At 43.9% G+C, this 13,121-nt stretch overlaps 1 protein-coding gene across 1 annotated transcript in view; it reads left to right on the top strand.

The window, feature by feature from the left end:
* The first annotated feature begins 2,271 nt into the window (after window positions 1-2,271).
* RAB2A (RAB2A, member RAS oncogene family) overlaps window positions 2,272-13,121 on the top strand; it is a 43,272-nt gene continuing 32,422 nt past the window's right edge. The window contains exon 1 of the mRNA XM_021555658.3: window positions 2,272-2,639. Coding sequence (XP_021411333.1) covers window positions 2,594-2,639 — 46 coding nt within the window. The 5' untranslated portion in view covers window positions 2,272-2,593. The remainder of the gene's footprint in view (window positions 2,640-13,121) is intronic.

Below are 13,121 nucleotides of genomic sequence, written 5' to 3'. Positions count from 1 at the left end.
ACAGCTTTGTCTCCAGTGGTTGAGGTCACACAAACCCATGCCAACAGCTTGAATGCCAGCTGAAGGGCTTAGCTGCTGAGGAAGCACTTGAGAAGACATGTTTTAGTGTGAATTTTTGATTGGGTTTGACAGCTGACCCCAACTGCAGCCTTTCCTTCAGCTGAGGTACCCTGCTCCATTGCCAGATGCCAGATTTCATGATCATTATTAGGGCAAGAAAGAGAGACGCACAGGGATATGTGAAAACAGAAGCCTAACTTTCATAGGAAGCAAGGCAAAAACCTGCTTCTCTGAAAAAATTCATTCTGGCTAGGAATTGTTTATTAACAAAAATGTGTATTGAAACTACTTGCAAATAAAATAATAGAGAAATGGCTCTTTTCAGCATGGAGAGGTTTTCAAACTATGAGAAAATTTCACATGCCACTTTCTCGATGTTCTGTCCTGTCCATGCAAGACCTATTCAATATTGTCATGAATGGTCTGGGTAACAAAATGGCAGAGATAATATAAAAAGAAAAAAAATTCAAATATTTTTGCTAAACTATTGAAATTTAGCAAGGGAAAAAACAGTGCTAATAAAGACATACCAAATGTATGGATACACTTGAGTAGTAACTATCTAGAATAGGGATCTGGTATCAAAAATTAAATTCAGATGTTGTAGATTAAAAAAAAAACCCACGTTCAGAGAGGGGCAAGACTGGAGATACTCGTTTACTAGTTTTGAGGTGATGAGGCTGGTTAGAGACATGTGAGAACTGCTGTTTTGGGCTCTACACTTAATAAACAGTGTTGGGAAAATTAGAAGTCCAGAGGAGGAAAAAAAATAGTAGGCAAACATCTGACAAGCAGTCAGAATTTTTCATTTGGAAAAGGTAGATATGTTTATAATATATAAAGGAGCTCCTTCCACTTCCTGGTGTTGTTTGGCAGGGGGGCATTTGCACATCCACAGTAGACAGGAATTAAAAAAAACCAACAACTTAATTTTGTGTTTCAGGTCATGAAATATGACAGCAGGATTTGGCACAATCAGCTTTATTGAAGGTTTTTACAAGTAAGTCAGAGGCACACCTTTTAGAAGCCATGTAGGTCAATGTTGTCCAAGCTGTTAACCACAAATAAAAACCTCTATAAAGTTAAAAGACAGACACCTTTTACTCACATTCTACCAGACAGCCAGAAGGGGAGTAAAATGTCAGTTTGTATGAAGAATGTGCCAATGACTCTTGAACAGTACCACCAGCCCACACAGCTGAGCTGAAGGAAATCCCAAAACATTGTCAGTATGATCTGACTGGAGTGCCCTACCACATTTACCCTTGCCAGGCATCTGTTGTAGCCTCAGTGTGGATGTGATATGTCAGCCAAGCTGCCTTTGACTGTTTTATGTCCAAAGGCCAGGGTACACCGGACACTTCATGAAGCAGCTGAGACTACGGAAGACCTTGAAGCCTCTTCCAGCTCACCAATCCCGTGTGAACTCTAAGTCCTAAACACCAGTTGTGAATTTAGGTTACTCCCCTAGTTCGTTGCTTTCAGTTCAGTGAGGAAAGACAGAAACAGAAAGGGAAAAAACCCTTCCAAGCCAGAACTCACTCATGGGATGAAGATAAACTCGTACCAAACAGCTCGTTGCTGGCTATTCTCAGAGGGTTTATGCTTTGGGCCATCTCGATTTATAAAGGACATTGAGGTGCTGGAGCTAGTCCAAGGAAGGACGAGTCTGGACTACCAATCCCGTGAGGAGCGGCCAAGGGAGCTGGGGTTTAGCTTGGACAAAAAGAGGCTCAGGGGTGACATCACTCTTTACAACTCCCTGAAAGGAGGTTACAACCAGGTGAGGGTCGGCTGCTTCTCCCAGGCGACCAGCGACAGTATGAGAGAACATACTCTCAAACTGTGACAGGGGAGATTTAGGCTGGAGATGAGGAAGAACTCTTTCAGGGAAAGGGTGCTTAGACATTGACGTGGGCTGCCAAGGGACTTGGTGCAGTCACCGTCCCTGGAAAGACTAGATGTGGCACTCAGCACCCCGGTCTAGTTGACATGGTGGTGTTTGGTCACGGGTGGCCGCGATGACCCCAGAGATCTTTCCCGGCGGGATGGATTCGGGATTCAGGGACGGCAGCTCCGCGCGGCGCCGCACCGCAGCCGCCGCCGCCCTCAGTCCCGCGGGGCGGGGGCCGAGGCTCCGCCCCGCGCGCGGCGGGAGCGGCCTCGCGCCTCAGCATTTCCGGGTCGGAGGCGGGGCGGCGTCAGGGGGCGGGCGCTGACGTCGCCGGAGGGTCCGCGGGCCGCTCGGCGCCTGTTTATTGTTCTCGCCGCCGCCGCCGCGTTCTGGCTTTCCCGGCGCCTGCGGGGCCGCGGCGGGAGGGAGCGAGGGAGGGCGGACAGCAGGCCCGAGCGAGCAGAGCCCCTCCGCCAGCGGCGGCGCGGGGGCGGAGGTAGGAGGGAGCGAGCGGGCGAGGCGCCGCCCGGGGGCCGTTAGCCGTTTCCGCCTCTCCGCAGCGCGAGCCCGGGCGGCGAGCGCGAGCGTCACGCCGGAGCGAAAGCGGGACAGCCCGGGAGCGGCAGCCCGGGAGCGGCCATGGCCTACGCGTACCTCTTCAAGTACATCATCATCGGAGACACAGGTGGGTGAGCCCGCGCCGGAGCGGGGCGGGAGGCGGGGAGGAAGGCCCGGCTCCCCGCGCCCATTTCCGCAGTGTTGGCAGTGCCGCCGACGTGGTGGCTCCGCGCGAGGAAGAGGCGGCGTCTCCCCCCGCCTCTGCGCCGGGCCCCGCCCGCGGCCTCGGCCTTGTCTCCCACGGCCTTGGGCCGCTGGCAGCCGCCTCCGGGCCCGGCTGGCGGGCCGCGGGGCAGCGCCGGCTGTGTCACGGCCCCGGCTGCGGCAGCAGAGCGGGCCGGCGGAGAGGAGGAAGGCGCTGTCACAACGAAACTTAGATCTGGGTAGTGCCCGTGGTTTGCAGCCTTGTGGTAGCGAGGCCACACTCGTCCTCGCAGTTTTGTGATGAGTTTCTGTCTCATTGCTGCGAGTTACCTTCAGCTCAGGCTGCAAGGATGCTCTTTCCAGTCTGGGCTGGAGCTCTGTAACAAACTGTGTGAAGACACGCTGTCAAAGAAGAATTAAAAGCCCTGGCTCTTCCAGTCTAATTTAAAGGGACTTCTTTTTTTATGTGTATGTATGTACACACACCACTGCTTTTCCAGATGTTTCTTGTTACTTCTTAAAAACATACTGAATCATAGACTGTCAAGGGGTTAGACTGGGGCTTAGAGATGATCTAGTCACAAACCCCCCCTGCTGTGGGCAGGGACACCTCCCATTAGACCACCTTGCTTAAGGCTCCATCCGACCTAGCGTTGAACATTTCTCAAAAACTTACTCCATTCCATTTGTAACTGGCTGCTGCGTGATAAGTAATAATGCTTACAAATGCTGTTGGCATAGCCATATGCTGGTAGGAGTTGCTGCTTGAAGACCCTTTGCTAATACATTTTATGCTTCTTCCACCTAGCATGGATGGAAGTAGCATACTTCAATCAAACTGTTGTCAGGGCAAGGTAGCTGACTTAGTTAACCATTGTGCCTGTGTATTGTGTGTTTTCCTTGCTGTTTTCCTCATACCTGTCTAAATGCCTTCTTTAATAAGTTTGATGACACACCTGGTTTTTTAGGTGCTATTCTGAGGGATGCCTTCATAATTGTACTTCATACCTATGAACCAAATTATCTGTTGGTGGAATATAATTATACCTTGTAGTTGCATTACACATGAGGTTGTTAAATAGAGTGGGTGCAACTACTATGTGACTTTTATCTGCTTTTTAAATGTGTATTTAAACTCTGAAAGCCTTTTTAGGTTCTGCAGCAGCAGCTGTAGTACAAGTTAATTATTAGAAATACATCGCAGTTGTAATGACCATGTTGGAAACCTTAGGCTGTAGATGATAATTCTGATTTTTGTTGAGTGTTTACTTGAGTGACAGTTCATCAGACCAGGACAGGATATTACCCGTGCAAATTCAGGAGAAGTAAGAAGAGGTTTGTCAGGCTGGTGTGATGCAAGACAGTAGTGCACAGTTCAGAACGGCAGTGTCTCAGAGCATGTGGCCAGTTCTGGGGCATCTCTAAAAACTGTAGTCATTAAAGTGGTAGACAGCAGCTTACAGTTGCTTTGGTACATTGATTGTATACTGATTAAATTTTTACAAAGAAACATCCTCAGTGTAATGGTCTGTGCTGCACTCCTGAATTTGAGGAGTTGCTTGAAATGTGAAATACAGAATGGATGTGTCATTTCTGCAGTTGTTGCAGCTGCTTAAGAACCAAATATCAGAATAGTAAGAGAAAGGAAACACAGAGAGGAAAACAGCTCACAAATTTGCTGTTGGCTTTTTGGTTAGTAATTTTTTTAAATTCTTGTGTTCTTGAGTTGCTACAGGAAACTAATTAAAACTACTGCAATCATTATTCTTGAAGTGAATTGAATATGTCAATAGTGGTAAGTTGGTTTTGCTTTTAGATCTCCTGTGAGCCTTTTAAGTGTTCTAATAGAGGTAGTACTCAAGAGCCAAGTTATGTTGTGCACAGTTGCCAAGATGGTGGTGGTAGTCTAGGTATTAATGCTCTTCCTCAGATGAAGGCAATTGAACTCAAAGTTCTGACAGTGGAAATTAAAAGTGGATCATGACTGTCCTCTTCAGTTCCCATGGTGGTGTCCACAGTTTTCTAGCCAGTGAAGATATGCCACTGGCCTTGCAGACCATGTAGATTTCATAGCAGTCGAGAAATTTGTTTCTGGTATTTGATTTAGAGTCTTTGGAAATGCCTCAGCTGCCTGGTGACTCAGCAGTTAGTTGTAAACAAACTGTAGGAGAAAACTAAGAGACTCAGCTGAGGACTGATGTTAACATTTAGCTCCTCTTTCAGCACTAAAAAACAAAGTTGTGTGATCCATAAGCAAACCAATGAAACCTCCCTGGAGTTACACAAGACACCTGTATGTGCCTTCTCTGAGTTGATTCCATATGCTTTCATCTGCTTAAACACAGGAATTCAGGATCATCTCAGTCTCTTAAAATGACAGCCAGAGGCTGACTGTGCAAGACTGCCTTGTGCTCAGCAGTTCTTGTCCCTTTGTATTCCCTGTTTCATTGGTCATTGGCATTCACTGACTTTTCTTTTTTGATACTTTAGGCATGGTAGCTTTATGAACATGGGATTGCTTCTAATCTGGTTCTTAACTGTATTTTTTAATATATAAAAATGGTTTTCTGTATAATTGGAACTGGTTTAGGATCTAGTTAGTTTTCTATTATGGGAGGGACCTGAAATGACATGGCTGTATGCCAGGTACTAAAAAACATTGCCATAAATCTGTATGATTTTTATATTGTAGCAGTGGGACAATAGCTATGGAATCCTAAGAGAAAAAAAATACGAGTACTACGGAATAGTGACTACTGTGAGAGTTTACAAGGAAAAATCCTTTGATCTGGCTATTTCCAAAGCATTATAGGAGTTCGCAAATGAACTTAGAAGCATCTGTGGTGCATGCAGCATAGGATTGTACCTCTGAGACCTTTGCCTTTATGTTGATGGTGTATTTGATTTTGATTGCCAGTAGCAGTTGGTGTCTTCATCCACTTTTCCCTATGCATCTGCCTTTGGCCACCAGTTGAAGTCAAAATGATCTTTGATGTGAAGTAGGATAAATATTGTTGGCATATGAGAATTGTCTGTTTGTGCAGTTGGTGACTGAAAGTCTCTCATTTTTCTTTTAGATCTTTGTATGATGGCGAAATCTATACTTATCTTTTAGATATTTTTCTTCATTATTATAAAACCTTCTTTACTTATATGTTTGTTATCAGCAATGTACCATGTGGGAATAAACAGGGAATGATAACAAGATTTTTGTGAAGGTGAGAGCTGGAATATTTTTTTCAGAATAATACACATTAACCAGGATTTTCTTCTATTAGAGTATGTTTGCTAGTTTCCACCAGAGAATTCTAGAATGCTCCTGAACTTTAGGATACCTCAAGTACCAGTTTTGCAATGGTCAGATTTCTTGCCACCAACATAACTTGTCATTTCTAGCCTATTTCAATGTCTTTTTAGGGTCAGTGTTGCTGCATTTTCCATGAGCAGGTCCACCTGCTTTTCTTTAATGCGTTACTGCAGCAACTCTCTGAGCTTTTTGCATAATGGACTTTCACTTGCCTTTCAATTTCAGCAGACAGTTGCTGATCCTAGACCAAGAGTGTCTCTAAGTTATTAAGAGGTGATGATGAAAGAAAATACAGTTGCTTGGTGATCTAATTCTCACTCTCTAGAGTAAAGTAAGCTGTCTAGTCAACCATTTCTCTTGTCTAGGAGACTTCCAAATTAAGCAATCAAATTTACTTTATTTTTCAGTCCTCTTTGTGAAATGTTTCTAGGGTCTTTGCACTTTGCTTTGGAACAGCAGCTATTATTAGCTAGTAATGTGTATGACCAGAGTCTTTTGCCCTTATTTTCTCTAAGTATATAGTAGTACTTCTTGGCAAAAGTGGTTTTCATCTCACCAGAGCTGGTGTTAATACCCTGTGATATCTTGAGGACTTGTTAGTGCTGAAAACCAGAGTACTCGTCTGTACTACTTATAGCTTGCTTTGAGACCCTTTCAATATGCTTTAATCCCAAAAGAGCAGATATTGGTGTTGTATAAGAGCATCCTCTTAGCCTCTTAGAAGTTGTTAACTAGAATTAACAAACTATATGTCCATACAAATGGTTTCGTGAGGCTGCTGCTGTGCACACTTGTACTAATTCTAACACTTTCTTTAAAAGAAACCCCAAACACCTTGCCACTCAAAAAAATCTAACCCAACCCCACCTCCAATTTCATCTAAAACCACGTTATTATGAATGGCTGGCAGTTTCTAAGTCGGTTGTGACCATGCAGAACATGAAGCTTTTTTTATAGACTCAAATGTAGCTTAATTTTATTTGGAAAAAAATTTTGCTTACTTTTAAAACTTGTAGTTAGCAGTGGAGCAATCCATACAAACTGAAATATGGTGAAGTTGAACAGCTCCTTTAACTTAGGCCTGCACTAATTGTTATGTAGAAAGGAAAAAATTACATCATTGGCTTCAAATATGCTGTTGAAAATGCTTATGTTGAAGCTGAATCAACTTTAAAAGAGCCATTTAGGCAGCATGAAGGATTTTGGAGGTTGTTTTTCTTCTGTTCTTGTCCATGCTTACATTAGTATGTGAACTCCCTTTGCTCTGTACGTGACAGTTTGGAATGTTTCAGTTTGTCCTTCCAATAAATTTAAATAAAGCTCTCCCATTTGATGGTAGAGTTCTAAGACATAACTGACTGAGAAGAGGTTAAGAAAAATCTTTGCTTTAGGTTCACATTGTGTTATGCCTAGGCCCATGAAAAGGTAATACTGCACTTTCCAGAGATGTATAAAGCTGCTATGGCTGAAAAGGGGGGAGAGAGAACAAATTGCAGCCTGTGATAAGAAAAGGGCTTATGAAACACCTGGAAGCTCTGCAGACTACTGGAAAGAACTAAAAGTATCTCATAAACCAGGTTAAAGGTATGAATCTTGTGATGTGTAATTACCCAGTTAAAATCAAAGTTAGTTTTAAAATCTGGGTTCTTATATGTATCATCTAGATAATAATCTATTTATATATATAATATGTATATCTATAATAATCACATATATTATCTTGCCCATTATTTGAAACTGCATTACCCTATCTTTAAGATTTATTTTGTTTGGTTTTTCTGAAGGAAGGTAAGGAAGTAGGAAGCTTGTTTCAGCTCAGGTGATACTGTGTCACTGGTTTCTTGGGCGTCCAGGCTGACATAGTTGGTTACATGTGAAAGAAGGAATTCTTTTCCTCTTATCTTGTGGTGACTTTGATAGTCTGCCATTCTCTGGATCCACCCAGTAATGCAGTAGAAAACTACTTTTTTTTTGGGTTAGCTTTTTACTTAGTGGCTGAATCAGGTGTTTTGGCCTTGTGGCTGTGCTTTCCACAGTCTGGAGTACTTTCATGGAAGGAAACTGGATCTAGGAAGATTAGTGAGAGCAAGATATCAAAGGGAAGTAGGTCTTCATCTCTGTGTGTGGTGGACTGACTGATCACCATCAAGTACAAGAAAAACATTTCTATGAGACTGTTGAATTAATCCAGGGTTTATCTGCTGCCAAAATGAGTAGACCTTGTTACCGCTTCTTGTCTCAACTATGAGCTCTGCTGCTTCTTAGCTCTCAGCATCACTGCTTCTGTGATCCTTCAGAGAGCCAGCTCAGCTCACAAAGATGATTTGAAAAACAAAACTAAACAAATAGTAGGTATGTTTAAAAGAGTGCAAGCACCCTTTTGGGTAAGGAGGTGGAGCTGTGTGGGAAGGAGTGAGTCTACTCACCAGAGAGAGCAGGCAGATTAACATAGATTTTTCTTTAGCATTCAGTTTTTATTCTACAGTTGAGAGGACTACTACTCTAGTTCTTTTCCTCTGTCACCTTTCTTGGGCTATACTGGTGCTTAGGTGAGTGAGTAAGGAAACTTATCGTCCCCTTACCCTTTTTATTGGACCCATTTTTAGTTTTGAACCAGGTCAGCTTTTCAAGGCAAACATCAGTGGAAGGAACACTGAGTTTTCTCTAGAGGTAAGAAAAGCCTGGAAGTTTTCCTCATATTCAGTAGTACACACCTGACTCTGCAGATAGTAACTGAACTTTCTTTGCCCTATTCACAGGGAATCAGGAAAGGGAGAAAGAAGCAAGTCAGCTCTCTTAGCCAAAGACTGGCTCAGCTGTATCATTACCTGTTCTTTTTTTTTTAAGTGCCACAAGTGCAGCCTATTAGTGAAAACAATAACCATTCCCTTTTCTCTGTCTTCTGTAGCCCTAGTCTGATGCATATATGGTGTTTTGGATGAGTGGTACTGTGCTGGATCCATTTCTTGGTGTAGCTTGTTGTCTATGAGTGAGAAGGGTGAAATAAACACAGGTATATAAGAAAGGCTTTGTTGAAGCTGGGCCAGAGTGGACAACAGTAAAGTTCTGGCAATGCCTTGTCTAAGGAAACTGACTGTAGCACCCAGATTAAGAGGAAGCTGTTAAGGGAGGTAGAGGAATTTAGAGAATCAACTCAGTCTGCTGGTTCAGAATTTAGAGCTGGAGGGAAAAATTACTGTAGCACAAGCTCTACTCCCATAATTGTTTGAGTGCTAAGAAGCAATGAAGGGATCCTAAAACAGGCGCTTGCAAAGAAGCAAGCTACCTTCCCTCTGAGCATGTAACACATTGTTTTCATTTGTTCCTAAACTAGTGGTTGTTACTGTGGCTGTTGAAGTCTATCCAAGCTCTCTCATATGAAACCACTAGATTCTTTTTTCTGGGGTGGTTTATCTGAAGCTAAATGAAGAATAAAATGAAGAATAACTGAATCTATCCCTTTTGTACTCTGCAATTAACTGTCATCAAGATGTTCTCAGCTACTTATCACAGTGTCTGCCTCATTTCAGGTGTAAGATTTACAGTGCTAAGTGAACAAGATACCTGGTAAGCAGCCACTCTGTTCTTAGTTAGCTGGTGTAGTTACTTTAAACCACCTGCATGTATAGAATTAGCTCCCTGCACAGCATCTGTTTATGTTACAAGGTGGTAAACTACTCAGGCATTCATATACAGCTCCTGTCTCTGATACATGTTACTGTCTATGACAGAGGAGTCAGTGCAAGCCCTGGAAGTGATTGGGCTACAAAACTGTTTATATAAGAACTTTTGTGATACAAAAGTGCAATATCTTAAAACCATAAAATTAAAATGAAACCTCTATTTCAGTCAACAGCAGTACAAAACTTAGAGGCTTTCAGATGGGGGTTTTTGTTGGAAGGTTCTGAACTAGCAGGAATGGCATTAAAGAGAAGCTAGTTAGTTATTCTGTTTCTCTATGTGAGCCTATCAGTCTGCTCCTAAAAGGACTGCTATGGAGGAGTGACTAGAGGTGCCGTCATCTTGTGCCAGTACGAGACAGGGCCTGCATCAAAGAGGCTGTGCTTGTCTGTCATCTTCACTCTGCTGAGGCTGGTGTTTGTATGCTCAATTCAACTGACTTGGTCACCAGCATTCGAAGGAGAAGAAATATCAGATTGTTATGTGAGAATTAGTGCTGGAATACCTGGTGCTGCAATAATCAAATGTCACTTTGTTGATTAGATTTTGAAATACTATTCAAACACTTGTAAGATTGGTGCAGATTGGATTGGTTTAAGGTTTTGGTCTATCCATTGGAACTGAAATCACTTTGCAAGGTTAATGACAAAAGCTGTTTCTGGTGTGACATACAGGTTTTCTGTAAGTGAGGTGGTGATTATATTCTCCAATGGGGCAATTTTATTTCATTGGTGATATAAAAGTTATCTGTGTATATAAACTATTCACATAATCACCTAGGTTGGAAAAGACCTTTGAGATGATCAAGACCAGCCTATGACCTAACCAAACACCTTCTCATCAACTAAACTGAGTGCTGTGTCCAGTCTTTTTCAGCACATCCAGGGATAGTGACACTCCACCACCTCCCTGGGCAGACAATTCCATTGCACAGTCACTCAGTAAAGAATTTTTTTCAGACATCTAACCTAAACTTCCCCTGATGCAGCTTAAGATTGTGTCCTCACATTCTGTCAGTGGTTGCCTGGAGAAAGAATCCCATCTGACTACGACCACCTTTCAGGGAGTTGTAGAGAGTGATAAGGTCTCCCCTGAGCCTCCTATTTCCAGGCTAAACAGTCCCAGCTCCCTCAGCCATTCTTCACAGAGCTTGTGTTCCAACCCCTCACCAGCCTTGTTGCTCTCCTCTGGATGTGCTTGAGCAACTCAACATCCTTCCTAAAGTGAGGGGCCCAGAACTGGACACAGCACTCAAGGTGTGGCCTCACTAGGGCTGAATACAGGGGAAGCATGACCTCCCTGCTCCTGCTGGCCACACTATTCCTGATACAGACCAGAATGCTGTTGGCCTTCTTGGTCACCAGGGCACACTGCTGGCTCATGTTCAGCTGGCTGTCAACCAGTACCCCTGGGTCCTTTTCCACCTGGGCACTGTCCAGCCACACCATGCCCAGGCTGTAACGCTGCAGAGGATTTTGTGGCCAAAATGTGGGACTCGGCAGTTGGACTTGTTAAACTTCATCTTACTGGACTCTGCTCACCTCTCCAACTGTTCTAGGTCCATTTGCAGAGCCCTCCTACCCACCAACAGATTGGCACATACTCCCAGCATAGTGTCATCTGCAGATTTGGTGATAGTGGAGTCATCCCCTCATCCAGATCATCAGTGAAGATATTAAACAGGACTGACTCCATCACTGATCTCTGGGGGACACCACTAGTGACTGGATGTGGCCCTGTTCACCACCACTCTTCTGGTCCCAGCCATCCAGCCAGTGATTAACCCAGTGAAGAGAGCATCTGTCAAAGCTGTAGGCTACCAGATTTTCCAGGAGAGCGCTGTGGGAGACAGTGTCAAAGGCCTTGCTGAATTGTAGGTAGACAGCATCCACAGCCTTTCCCACATCCACCAAGTGGGTCACCTGGTCATAGAAGGAGATCATGTTGGTCAAGCACAGCCTGCCTATCCTAAATCCATGCTGGCTGGGTCTGATCCCCTGGCTCTCCTGTAGGTGCTGTGTGGCGCTCAGTATGATCTGTTCCATAATCCTGCTGGGCACCGAGGTCAGGTTGACTGGCCTGTAGTTTCCTAGATCCTCCTTTCCAACTCTCCTGTGGATGGATGTCATGCTGGCCAGCTTCCAGTCATCTGGGACCTCCCAGCTGAGCTAGGACTGATGGTAAATGATGGAGAGCAGCTTTGCAAGCTCATCTGCCACCTCCTTCATCACTCTGGGATGGATCCCATATAGTCCCATAGATTTGTGAGCATCTTAATGGCTCAGCAGGTCTTTGACTGCTTCATCCTGGATAGTAGGGGCACTACTCTGCTCCCTGACACCATCTACCAGCCCAGGAGAACAGTTGTCCTGTGGACAATCTGTCTTTCTGTTGAAAATTAAGGCAAAGAAGGTGTTAAGTACCTCTACCTTTTCCTCATCTTTAGTTACTAAATTCCCTCTTGCATCTAATAGAGATTGGAGGTTGTCCTTGTCCTTGCTTTTGCCATGATGTATTTTTTAAAATATTTTTATTGTCCTTTAGAGAAGTGGCCAGATTGAGTTCTGTCTGGACTTTTGCCTCTCTAATTTTTTCCTACATGACCTAGCAATTCCCTTAAGCATTTCCAGAGATACCTGACCCTCCTTCCAAAAGTGATACGTCCTCTTTTTATTCCTTAGTTACTTCAAGAGCGCCTTACTCATCCAGGCTGGTTGTTTTCCTTGTTGGCTCATCTTTCAGCACATAGGGACAGTCTGTTCCTGTGCCTTCAAGATTTCTGTTTTGAACCATGTTTGTCCTTCCTGGACTCCTTTCTTTTTAAGGGCTGCTTCCCAAGGAACTCTCTGAATAAGTCTCTTGAACAGGCCAACAATCTGCCCTTGGGAAGTCCAGTGTGAAAGTTTTATTGATGCCCCTCCTTATTTCACAAAATATTGAAAATTCTGTAATTTCACTGTCACCATACCTCAGATGGCCTCCTGCCACCACATCTCCCACCAGCCCATCTCTGTTTGCAAACAGCAGATCTTGTGTAGTCTCTCCCCTGGTAGGCTCGCTCACCGGCTGGGACAAGAGCTGTTCTCTGAGTAGAATTATTAATATTTTAAAGTTTTGTACAGTTTTGTGTTCTGTCCCTACAGCTCCCATACCCCACCTTTCTCTGTTTCTTTTTTACCTGCAGTGCTTTCCTTCACTCCTCCACTTCTCTTAGGTTAACTAATTTTTTAGGAACAGAATTTATACCTGCTTCAAAGCTGCTTGTGTTCTGACAGTTTGCCATCATAAGCCAGAAAGCTAAAGAAATCTAGTAAGGCAAATGCTGCCTTGGATTACAGTTCCATGCAGCTCTGTCATTGATCTGCTGGCTCTGCTGCATTTCTTTTCCCTCATTTGAACTAACTCTTACACTTGTCT

This window comes from Lonchura striata, chromosome 1 (assembly GCF_046129695.1).
Source record: "Lonchura striata isolate bLonStr1 chromosome 1, bLonStr1.mat, whole genome shotgun sequence".
In the NCBI taxonomy this organism is placed as follows: domain Eukaryota; kingdom Metazoa; phylum Chordata; class Aves; order Passeriformes; family Estrildidae; genus Lonchura; species Lonchura striata.
This window is presented reverse-complemented; position numbering and strand designations above follow the sequence as displayed.